The sequence below is a fragment of the Equus asinus genome, chromosome 5 (assembly GCF_041296235.1).
Source record: "Equus asinus isolate D_3611 breed Donkey chromosome 5, EquAss-T2T_v2, whole genome shotgun sequence".
NCBI lineage: Eukaryota > Metazoa > Chordata > Mammalia > Perissodactyla > Equidae > Equus > Equus asinus.
Window position 1 is genome coordinate 106,174,911 of NC_091794.1, and position 12,714 is coordinate 106,187,624.

General features: G+C 43.9%; 1 protein-coding gene across 29 annotated transcripts in view; it reads right to left on the bottom strand.

The window, feature by feature from the left end:
* Positions 1–3,377: 3,377 nt before the first annotated feature.
* KIF1B (kinesin family member 1B) overlaps positions 3,378–12,714 on the bottom strand; it is a 135,021-nt gene continuing 125,684 nt past the window's right edge. For 27 of the 29 annotated variants that reach the window (XM_070511128.1, XM_070511127.1, XM_070511126.1 and 24 more), the window contains 6 exons: positions 12,149–12,220; positions 10,816–10,937; positions 9,269–9,418; positions 8,698–8,890; positions 8,369–8,487; positions 3,378–7,841 (listed from right to left, as the gene is read on the bottom strand). In XM_070511128.1, the coding sequence (XP_070367229.1) occupies positions 7,799–7,841; positions 8,369–8,487; positions 8,698–8,890; positions 9,269–9,418; positions 10,816–10,937; positions 12,149–12,220 (699 nt within the window). In that variant the 3' untranslated portion in view covers positions 3,378–7,798. The remainder of the gene's footprint in view (positions 7,842–8,368; positions 8,488–8,697; positions 8,891–9,268; positions 9,419–10,815; positions 10,938–12,148; positions 12,221–12,714) is intronic. The other 2 variants (XM_070511133.1, XM_070511132.1) reach the window with 1 other exon arrangement.

Below are 12,714 nucleotides of genomic sequence, written 5' to 3' on the forward strand. Positions count from 1 at the left end.
TAGGACTGTGCAAAGACAAGGACCTCCCAAGGGAAAGTGGAAAAATCTCCTCATCCAACCAAAAGTGGAATGACAAGAAAAATCAGAAAAGTAATGCATTAAATGTGCACAGTTCCATGGGACCTCCTGACAGAAATTCTGAACTATCAGCTTTCTGAGAGACACGGTGACTCGGAGAGCGACTCTAGTTAGGGATCAATCCCATATGACACTGGATGAGGTCTAGTTATAGTGGACAGACAGCTTTTAAAAAACTAATTCAATTTAAACGAAAAGTCCAGTGGAGTTCAGGAAGACATGGCCTAACGTAACCCTGAGAGGTGAGCTAACTGTTAAGGCCGAGTCCCATGGAGAAAACAACGATCAGAAGAGGCCTAGAGCATGCTCTATGGCTTAGCTGGCTGTCTGCTGGTTGCCCACACATTTTGCACTGCCTTCTACTGCCGATAAACCGGCAGTGCTCCCCTAGGATCTAGGACCTACGACTCCACTTGTGTGTCAGCTCCAATCCCACTGGCCTATTGCTGGGTATCACTCCAGCAGACCCTCCGTTCTGGTTTCTTCCCATCGTCAGGTTCTCTCTTCCAGTTCATTCATTCCAATCAACGTACACACATGCTGGGCTATTTCCTTTCTTTAAAATAAAAACCTCTTGGGGCTGGCCCAGTGGCGTAGCAGTTAAGTTCATGTGCTCCACTTTTGCAGCTCAGGGTGCGCAGGTTCGGATCCCAGGCACGGACCTAAGCACCGCTTATGAAGCCACGCTGTGGCAGGCATCCCATATATAAAGTAGAGGAAGATGGGCACAGATGTTAGCTCAGTGCCACTCTGCCCCAGCAAATAGAGGATGATTGGTGGCACATGTTAGCTCAGGGCTAACCTTCCTCAAATAAAAAAATAAAAACCTCTCCTTGACCCTATATCCCCTTCTCTTCTTTCCTCTCAGTAAAAATCTCTGCAAGAATTATCTGTACTCACTCTGTCAACTTTCTCTCCTCCCATCTTCCCTTGAATCTCCTCTAGTTAGGCTTTCTTCGGCACCAGTCAGGAAAACGCTCTACTCACCAAAGACCTTGCTAGAGTAGAGACACTCCTGATATCTCCTCCCATGGGAGGCCATCTCCATTACTGGAACATTCCTGCTTCCCTCAGTCCCTCACACACTCCCAGGAGGAATTTGCCCCCAGGCATGGACAACCCAGCCACTTCCTCCCTCTCTGAGGACCTCAGCTGCCTTCAGGAACATCCTCTGTTGTCCTTCTCTACTTTTGCTACTTAAAGGGGGCCCCAGGAACAGCAGCATTGACATCTCTTGGAAGCTCATTAGAAATGCAGAATCTCAGGCCCCAACCCAGGTCTCCTCAGCCAGAATCTGCATTTTAGTAGGTCCCAAGGTGAGTCTGGTGGACGACAAAGTTCGAGAAGCACTGCTCCCACAACCCCCTAATTCTGAGGTTCGGTATGAGGAAATCCATTTACCCACAGATGTAAGCCACAATCTCCAATCGCACCTTCAATAGTAATAAGGGTGAAATTTTGATCTCCTATCTGCCTTAATTTTGTTGACTGGTTGGCTCTGAAACGGGGAAAAAGTGATGGTATTCACTGACTCTCTCCAGCTTCCTAGACCTCTCTGTTGCTAAAACCTGTACTCACTGCTCAGTTCTTATTTTAGCGTGTCAGCTGTACTGGACACAGTTATCACTTCCTCCGTCTTCAAACACTTCCTTAACTTGGTTGCCAAGTAACACTCTCTCTTCGTGGCCACTTCTCTTCATCTTTGCTGGATCGTCCTCCCTCTTTCCGACCTCTACATGTTGCAGTGCTCCAAGACACAACCCTTGGTTCTCACCAGCGACACTCATTCACCAGGTCTCCTTACCTCTCGTCTTTATCTGTCACCTTCATGCTGACAACTCACAAATGGATGTCTCCAGCCCCACCCTCTCCCCGCAAATCCAACTAGTACATCCAATTGCCTCATCAACTACACATTCAGGCAGAAATGTTGATATCTCAAAGTGAACATGGCCAAAATCAAATTCTTAATTCAGTAGCACCCCTTACCTGTCCTCTCAATCTCCTCCATCTTAGGGAACTGCAGCGCGGTTCTTTTGCTCAGGCACACATCCTTGAGTTATCTTTCTCTTATCTCTCTGACTCTACACGCAGTCCCTCAGCAAACTGTTAGCTCTAACATTAAAACCTATCCTGAATCTGACCATTTCTTCCGCCTCTACTGCTCCCACCTTGGTCCAAGCTGCCATCCTCTCCCCTGGAATTGGGGTAACCATCTTCTATTTTGTCTCCCTTCTTCCACTGGTTCCTCTAACCCCACACACAGGCTGTTTTCCACTTAGGAGTCAGAACAGTCTTTTAAAAACACACATAGGATCATGTGACTCAACTACTCAAAATCCTTCACTGGCTTCCTATTTCACTCTAATGAAATTAGTTACCTCAGCCCTAAACCACCTGGTCCCTGGCTACTTTGTGACACCATGGCCCCCCTAGAGAGAGCTCTCCCCCTTACTCCACACCAGCCTCCTTGCTCTTTTTGGAACCTACTGAGGACACTGCTGCCTCAAGGGCTTAATTTCTCTGCCTAGTGACCTCTTTGCCTGGGATTTGCATGGTTTACCCATCCTTTCATTCAGGAGTCTGCTCAAATGTCATCTCCCAAGAGAGGCCTTCCCTGATCACATGATCTAAAAAGACGCCTCCGTCCCATCCCTTCTAATCTCATGTTCTGTTTTGCTGTGTAATACTTACACGTGACATTCTAAATTTGTGTCACGAATGTCTTCCCTCACTGGAACGGCGGGGCCACAATTGCCAGGGCTTGTTCTGTTTGCTGCTGAAGCATCCAGAAGGCACAGAGGGCACAGGGTGGGCACTCAGATGTGAGTTGAATGAAGCATTCCTTTTTGCCTAAATGCTGCTTTTCCCTCCCTCTTTCTGTTTGTCCTCAATCACCCAGGACAATGGTCCCTGCTCATCCTCTGCTCACAACTGGGACTTGGTGAATTAAGCCGATATGGTAACATTTTTGACCCCCCACCCAGCCCCTAAAACCCCAAAAAACACTACAGAATCACTGGTAGCTAAATAAAGAGAGGCTTCAGGAGAAAAAAGACAAATCTTCCACCTCAAACAGCCACATCCATATTTGAGAGGAAAGTACTTTTAGAGAAACAGCACCACATTAGCTTTCCTGATTAGTAATAACTGCTGTTTGGAATTATCAGAAAGGAATATGTAGGTCATAGCATCGTGACTTTTGTCCTACAAAAGTAATATTTTGCAAGTCAAGAAAAATCTTTGCGTAAATATCTTTCGAAGGGTGCAAGAATAAATGCACATCAAGAGCCTTCTGATGCACTGGCTGCACCTTTATTATTTTTACCTCGTTCACCAACAGCTCCGTGATGCAAGGTTACCATACACAGTTAGATAATGTCTGCATTGCACATCTAAGGCTATACAGCAAAAGAACCAGAATTAGTACAAATACAAGAACTATATTTACATTCTGTATACTCAAGCTCCAAACATCAGATATTTACATAATAAAACATGAAAATGAAAGTCTGAAATTAATAATGTACATTGTTGCTAATGTGCTCAACTCCTCCGCTGGGTAGAGATCAGTTTGCAAAGTCTTGGTTCAAAAAGGCCACTTATGCTTCATGGGTTTTGTTGTAGTGCACAAGGATGGTGACAAGAGACTTGAAATTTCAAGGACAAGTATTTTAGAGCCACAAAATCTAAGACAATTCCTTAAATGTGAGAGGGCTGATGGATTCCTTAGGTGAACTGATGCCAGAATATGCAGCATGAAAAAACTTGAAGACATGAAAACAACACACAACAGCCAGGGTTTGGCAAGAGACCAACCTCAGCTCAGACTTTCCACTTGAGCATAGCCGTTTGGCTGTGAGTTTTTAACATGAAATTTGCATCAACTCTAATTTCTTTCTTTAAATGATTAGAGGCTTTCCTAGGATTTTATGGGGCTCAAATATGAATTTCATAAATGGCCTTTTGAACAACAATAGCAGATAATCTCTCAGCTGATATTTCAATTTACTAAGGAAGCACAAATCAACACATTCCTTCTACATACAGTAACGGTCGGGCCACACACTTGGGTGAATCATTATTGGCCACGGTGGACAGCTGGAGTGTGTACGAGTTAGAGTCCTATTTAAAATACATTCAGCAAACCTTCTGAGAGTAGCAGCAGAATTAGTTTTTTCTTTTAGAGGAGCAAGTTAACAGTCACATTTTAAAAAGGGAACCAAAAGGAAAAATGAAGGAGCCAAGTCAAACAAACGAACAAGCCCTGATACTGTCCGGGAGAACCCGAGTGGACACAGCACAAGGGAATGCAGAGTACCGATAGGTGCTACACGCTAGGTCATCTTTTCTTTTCCAGTCCAATGTGCAATTAATTACAGCTGTATAAATATACAAATACCTTACAAAATTAAATATCCCTGTAAATTAGACAACAAGCAGCAGGCAACAAAGTCTTTGCTTTGAAGTATGTGCCAGGAGAAGTCATTTTATTTTTAGATCCTAAAAGACCTTTCACAACGATTTAATTTATTCCTTCATCTTAAGAGCTAAAAAAGAAAAAACCCATAAAAAATATGAGTAGTTGTATAAGTTCTATGTCGCTAAAGGGAGAAAAAGAAGTGGTTTCTTAGTTGGGAAAAATCCTTTTCCCTCGCCTTCACCACGTTTTAACCACGTACTGGAATTCAAGTGCCAGCCCGCTGCCGAGGCAGCCCCTCCCTGCACTCCTGGCTGTGTGCAAGGGCTGGCTGGCCCCGCACAGCCAGGCCTGAGAGCTGACTGACTCCCAGGCAGGCGCAGAGACAAGGACAATGTGAGCACTGGTTTGGTGTGGGCTGTGAGGCCATATTTCGCTTTGGCAGGAGAAAGGAGAATGGGGGAGGGAAGGAGGGGAAATGACTAGTTTTAACTAGTAATCATTTCTCCTTAATTTGTGTAAGAGTTTTCTTTTCTTTCTTGCTTCTTTTTTTTGGCTTGTTTAAAGGAGTGCTTTGGGGGGGAAAAAAAAACCTCAAAAGGTGATTTCCTTAAAGGTTAAGTTCGTTCCTCAACTTTCCTGCCACTATGGCTTCAGCTAAAGCTTCATTAATAGTTCCTGCCATAAATCTTCTCTCAGAGCTTTAAAGTGGGGATAGACCTGTCCAGAAAGGGAACATCAATTCTGAAATTGTTCCAACTCCAATCTGAAGATGGACCCCTAGAGAAAGAGGGAGACCAACAGGAGCTATCCATACTGTCAGCCATAGCAGAGGCTCCTAGATGATGGAAAGCATGCCCGCCCGCGGCCCCTGCTTCCTCAAGAGACCTTCTTACCTGCGCATGTGACCAACGGTCCAGTTCGGCCTGTTCTAATATTTGACACCTCCAAAGCAAAGACTTTCCAAGCCAGTTTTGTTTTAGTTAGGAAGAAACAACAAAAGTCATTTCAGTGTATCATGTGATTTTACTCTCCCTTAGTGTTCCCCACCACCCTTCGTCACAAATATGGATCTTTTTATCAAACTTTGTAACAGGAGCAGCATCCGTGATTTAATTCTAAAAGTAACCTTCAAATTTCATCTTCATTTCCCTGAAATTAGATTTAATTCCAGTCCAGGAAGCTGTCACTATGCACCAACGGATCCTGAATTTGAGTATACACCAGAAGGGCATTTTGTGTCCTCTAGACAATGAAGAAACCTCTAACTACATTAAAAATCTCACCTACTGCTTAGAAAACAAATAATATCGTTGTTAATGACCTATGTTTTAAGGAGAGGAAGAAAGTTAAAAAAAAATCTACCATAGAGTTTTTATTGACCATTATCTAAATAAGGTCACAGCCTGTGATTTCTATCCTTTCTTTTAGTAAGCTCTCTGTGACTCACTTTTCCTCCCCTTTGCAAGGCGATTACAATGAGCCCAACCAGGAAGTCAGAGCAAGGGTCTGGGTGACGGTGAGCCTGCCCAGCAACCTGCCCAGCAACCGTCTGCAGAGTGCATAAACCCCGCCCTTTGCTGCTGAAAGGAGAAAGTCATCCAATTCACCATCACCTGAGAGTCAGCAAGCTCAAGGCTGAGGACCCTTGGTCTCCACAAAGTGAGGGTGAGTAGATACTTTCCTGAATGCCTGAGGGATGGGCAAACAGAAAGGTTTGAGCAAGAAAGGTAAAAAATGATACAAAACAAGCCCAAGTCAACCAGCAAAGCAACTGAAGTAACCTGGAGGCCTTCTTTTCTCCACGTCATTCCTGTAAAACTTACTGGCAGCTGAAAGAAAAAGAGTATCTTCTATGATGGCCTCTGGAAGCCGATGCCCCTGTTCTGTCAGAGAAAGAGACTGTCAGCAGTGAGCTTCCTCCTTTCTCCCCTGGCAAGAGTTCCATACCCGATGGAGACAAGCAAGGAGGAGAGGCAAGGTGGATGCAAGCAACAAACCACTGGGGCCAGGGCTCAGGTGGACTCTCTTCTCTGCCCCCAGGTATCCTTTTGTTTTGTTTTTAAGCAGTGGGAGGGGGTTGATTTTAATCCTGGGTTCCAGAAAACAAAGCCTGCCATGTTTGCTTATTTACGAGTATAGGGAGACAAGCATCACTGAAAATATTTTCAATTTGACAAAGATCATTGAAAATGACCACTGGATTCAGAAGGAGACTTTCAAGTTTATACTTGAAAGCTACATTTCTTTGATCAAAGGGAGCTACAACAAGCACAAGGTCACTATTCAGCATTATAATTATAATGACAACAAAGACCATCAAGTTCATCACCAGAAAGTGAAAGACTCCCTCCTTGCGTGATATTTGTGTATAACACGGCACTAATTCCAGACTACCACCATCAACACTAATTCCAAGCCCAGAATTGAGAAACTCTGAGAGAAGGGGTTTCCTTCCAACTGAGAAAAACAGTTCACAGGAATTCTGCTGTGAGGAACTATAAGCATCCTACTGACTGTCTGCCTTCATGGCTCACTGCCAAATCCTCTGGCCTTTTGAAATCCTCCAGCCGTATCCTTGGCTCCTCCCTTCCAACAAAGTCAATGGCAGCCAATGCACAAGCCTGCTAAAAAGTCCTCTCTCCTCTCTTCCACTAAATGAAAATTACATAACTATGTTCTAAATAAGCCCCAATTTCAGAGACTGCACCTGTCCCATTTCCAAGCTTACCACACCCTTTTCCCTGAATGGAAAATGCAGGGATTAGCCATGGCAAAAAGAGACAGAAGGGAAAAAGGTCAGTTTTCTCCTCTCAGGTTTTAAGAAGGCCAGATATCTCCTCCCTTAGTCTCTAAGCCACCCAAGAAAAATTAAAGTGATATCACAAACGGAAAAAAAAGTATTATGTTGTTTTGAAATACAGACAAAGATATCCAAAGACAGCAGTACAGACATCAGAGGTGGTCATAATGGGGACCTATCATACAAAAGGAAGCCAAATACGCCAAAAGATAATTTGGAGATTTAGTGGATCCCCTCTGGGTTGTATTTTTGTTTGTTTGTTTCTTCCCCTTTTGTTAGGCCACATGCTTTTAACAAGATTCTCAGCACAGGAAAAAAGAAAAGAATACAGAGCAATGGAGATGGGGAACAGGAGAGCTAGAAAAAGTGCGAGACAAAGGGAGTAGTTAAGCCACAGGATTACATACAAGAGTAACCGTCAAGAATCACAAAGAGAAATGAGAGGTAACACTTTCTTTATATCTTGGAAGGTGAGTGAGGGCGCTCAGCAGAGTCACTTAGAACTTCGGTTGGCTGGGGCATCTGCGGGAGAGCTTTGACCTATGGGTGACAAATGCAGAGGCAGGGTTAGAAAACTGATCTAGACGGTCTTCTCCTCACAGGTCTTTGTCCTCTCTGGTTCCCTCCTCGAACTTCCTCCTATCCTGCTCCACAGGCCCAGGTCTCCAGGCTCCCTGAACAAACAGGCTAGGCTGTGGTCTTCTCCATCCTGGTGACCCTGGGACACAAGCCCCTCCTAGGATCTGGGGCTGAATATTGGGAGACCATTAAGATTCTCATAATCTTCCCTTTACACATTTCCACAGACTCCAGCTGCAGACCCCTTAAGAACAAAAAGTCAAAGCAAGAGATTAATTGGATGCAAATGTGAGTCTCCTTAGCCGTTCAGGACACTAGATGATCCCTTATGAAAAGCTGAAGCCTCAGCACCACCCTACAACCACACTTACACTCCCGTCCTTCCTCTATTTTAAACCAGTTTGGAACAACGCTTCCTTTCCTGTTTATGTTGATGTCCTGGAACCAAAAGCCAAGGAGAGGAAGGAAACACAGGAATGACTTCTTACCGTATTGTGCCAGCAAGGAGTGGGTTAAAGGCATATAACCAGTCATTCATGTCTTTGTCATTGAGAGCCTGCAAAAGGACTCCCCTGTGCTTTGTGCACACAGCAAAGGTGTTAGGTGTCTGAAAGAGACACAAGAAGATGAGAAAGTCAGTATGGGTGCTGAGCAATGGGGACCACCCTGCCATAGTCATAGGCACACAGTACTTCTCACTGAAGGTTCAGAGAGACCAGATATAAAGAAGACATTCCACACTATACAACAGAGAGCTCAGTACTCAAAAGGGAAAGGCATGCATGGCGATGAAAAGCCAAGAAAGGGAAGAACTGACCTTCACCATGGCCTGTTGGTCCTCACTGTATTCCACCTGTGCCGTGGACAGGTTAATGATGCCACGCTCCACTGGGTCTTTGTCACTGTTATAGATGAAGACATACGGGCGACGGACTATGACAAAATGTTTAGCCCAGTTACTAGAAAGTGGCTCCTTGAAATGCAGGTATCCTTTCTTAGAGACCACTGAGCTAAAAAGGACAGTACAAGAGAGGTTAGTTTCTCACAAAAAGAAAATGATCATGAGCTGAACACCATCAAAATATACCTAGGCCAAGTCCCTACACTGAACAAAACAGGTAAATGATCTATTTGGTCTAGAATCTCATCTGCCAAAGTAAAACAGCAAAAGAGTACAAAGCACCACCACAGCATGCTGTGCCAGGGTGGTAACGCATTACAAGACACACCTGGAGTGGAAACCCACCCCAGCTCCTTCACCCCAGGTTCCATTTGCATTAGACTATAATATAGACCTCGTGTAGAAGAGCTAGAAGTAAATTCTTATTGCTGATTTGATCTGTCTTTAAACCAGACAGATTTAAACTCCTGGTCAATATACTACTCACCCCGGTCTAATTTCTTCAATATCTGGAACAAGATTGAGAAATTCATTTTTTCCTGCTCGGGCCAAATAGGGCGTTTCCACAGTTGGAACAATCTGAAACTGTTCAAATTCTGGGCAGGGACTAGAGGCCCTGGAATTGGCTTCTGGAGTCCTTTAAAAGAGAGGGGTTAGGAAGAAGGGGTTCGAGGTTCAGTAAGGTCAAAGCATGATGTGTACAACCATCTCACCGGGAGAAACAATGCCTCTCCCTGCATACCAGGGGCCTTGTAAACATCAGTTTCAGAGAGCTCGGCTGAGAAGACAAGCTGGTGTCAGAAAGTTAATCCCAAATTCAACTGGTGTCATCCTTTGGAAGATACAAAAGGAAATTGATCATTGATGACCACCAAGTCTCTTCTTATTGTGAAGCCCTCTGAATAGAAGTGTCTGGAATATGAACTCCATTCCCTTATATGTTTCTAATTTAGTCTCAAGGCAACACCTAGGGCAGTGGTTCTCAAAGTGTGGTCCTTGACCAGCAGCATCAGCTTAACCTGGAAACTTGTTAGAAATTCAAATTCTTAGGCTCCAACCCAGACCTACAGAATCAGGAATTCTGGGTGGGATTCAGCCATCTGCGCTTTAACAAGCCTTCCAGGTGATGCTGATCACATTAAAGTCTGAGAACCAGTGCCTTAGGGATTGGCAGAGAAAGCAAACAAACAGGAAGAACCTGGGGTCCTGAATGACCATGGAGAGCAGAGCTGCATCACTGACCGGGACCAGTCCAGGACTGGTATGTGAGAAATAATTCCTATGCGCTATATTGTTAGTTATCTTGGTAGAGCAGCTTAGCCTAGTTAATCGTATTTCACCAATTCTAAAAAGCCCATTTTTCTTATACTTTACCATTTCTCACATTGGGATGCATCTCAGAATTGATGGCATGTCACATTTTAATTGGCAGTACTTTTTCTTTCTCAGTGGCACATGAAATAATGTCTTACATTCGATGGCATCCTAAATTTAATTATTTTCTCCAGCCACACTCAACTGTGTCAGTGCTGGTACAGTAAGATAGACAATGAGTTAAGATAAGCAGGTGAGTTCTGACAGGTGAGCATAATGAATGGAGACAGGGGCAAAGGAATGTGATGGTGCATTGCAAAGAAGTGATTATAATGATGAATTCATGGCATCTAGAATAAATCTGTGTCACCAAAAATATTTTTTCCAAAGTAGTTTTAAAATATTTTTCCCAAGATGGGGCTTCCTACGCATGATATGATTAGGGAGACAAGCAGGGGTGGAAATGGAAGGACAAAAGGAGCAGATACGGATTAAGAACAGAAGTCAATGATTTGCGCAGAAAGTGAGGAAAATATGATGTTAAAAGATGTCCATAGCATCTCCCCAGCCATTGTGATATCCAGAAAGCACGCCCACATATTTCTGAAAGTTGCCTAGGGGGATGGTGCTGCCCTCAGTTGAGAACCACTGAGCTGGAGGAAGGCTGGCATTTCCCTTGGTTCTCAGATTAGCTTCTCTCAATGAAATCTGGGTACTTACTTCTGATCCAAAGAGTTGCTCCTAGAGTCTACCAGAGAAGGGCAGGTGGAAGAGGGAGTGAGGGTAGCACTGCTGAAACTGGACACAGAAGGATCCCGTCCAATTGGAGAGATATCAGACAACTGGAAGCAAACAGAACACAGCAAGTGAGACTCAGATGAAAAAAAGTCCTCTGCAACAAGGAGCTTTGACAACCAGTAACCACACTTTCATAAAGCTTCTGCTTCAGGTCATTCAAAAAAATAAGCCTAGGGGCTGGCCCCGTGGCCGAGTGGTTAAGTTCGCGCGCTCCGCTGCAGGCGGCCCAGTGTTTCGTTGGTTCGAATCCTGGGCGCGGACATGGCACTGCTCATCAAACCACGCTGAGGCAACGTCCCACATGCCACAACTAGAAGGACCCACAACGAAGAATATACAACTATGTACTGGGGGGCTTTGGGGAGAAAAAGGAAAAAAATAAAATCTTAAAAAAAAAACAAAAGCCTTACAAATATCTTATGGCCTGAGCGTCACATTAGGAATCAAGACATTTACAAAAGAGGCAAGGGTGGCTTTTTACAGTATTGCTACTGCTCTCCTGCATTAATTAAATGACTCTATCTATATGTGCCAAGCACTTAGAACAACAGACGCTGTTCTAGGAATATGGCAGAGAACCTGCCCTCCTGGAGCTTACATTCTAGTGGAGAAGGCAGCCAATTAATCAATCAACAAATACTTTAAGAAGCAAAAGACAAAGCAGGGAAAGAGTTTACAAAGTTACAGGGAGCTGCTGGATTCACTTAGGGTCGTTAAGGAAGTCCACTCCAAGGAAACAATATTTGAATAGAAAAATAAAATAGATGAGGGAAGCAATAATGAGAATATCTGGAAGAAGATTATTCTGGGCAAAGGAACAGCAAGTATGCAAAGACCCCAAGGCAGGAATGAACTTGGAGTGTTTAAGAAATAGCAGAAAAGGTGAAGATGACTAGAATATAGTGAATGATACAGAAGTTTTAAAGTGTTCACCTCACTCTTCGTCAAAGGCAACAAAATTTTATGCCACCAAGAACCTCAGGACTTCTTAGGCCCTGTTATACAATAATACACCACCCCCTAAAGAATATTCTTCTCCAAGGGATTCAGGGAAAAGCCGAAATGTTTCCCATCTGATCATCATTCTAAGAGACACAGAGGAATACTTTTATCGTCAGAAGGCAAAGTTCTGACTCGGACAAATCAAATAAATACAGGAACAGATATGTCATACATCCTCAAATACACTGCCAGTGCCCATCTCAAGCCACCCAAAAGCAGTGTAACCTGGGGACAGGAAATCTGAGATGCTCACCTTACAGTCACTGATGCTGCCGTGCACCTGGCTGAATTCTCGGTTGAAAGTGTGGGTGAGAAGTTGCAGGCACTAGGCAAGAGAAAGGGAAATGTAAGTTTCCCTGGTTAAAGCAAGCCTTGGATACAAAGCAGGAAGGGAAAATAACATGCCTATGATCCAGAGTGGAGCTCAGATGCTGCCCAACCACCTCTAGAAATTAACTAAGCATATAGCAAGGGAAGCCTAGTATATGCCTAATAAAGAGCAAATAAAAAATAAGTGGATAAAAAGGCCATTTTCAAGACTACAAAAGTGAATTACTGCAAACACCATAGTTTAGACGTGTTTAAGATGCAATAGCATCCTTTTCATTTTCAATTCGCCCTGGTATTAAAAGGCGTGAAGGGTTCTAGATGGACATACTTTCCTAAATCAACTAAAAGACTATTCGATTATTGAAACAAAACAGACACAAAATCTCTCTCATTACTACATTCCATCGTCAGCCAGTTGCTCAAACACCATATGCCTTAGAGTCATCCCCAACAAGCCCTCTGCCCTCTCCCACTACACATCCAGGCAAC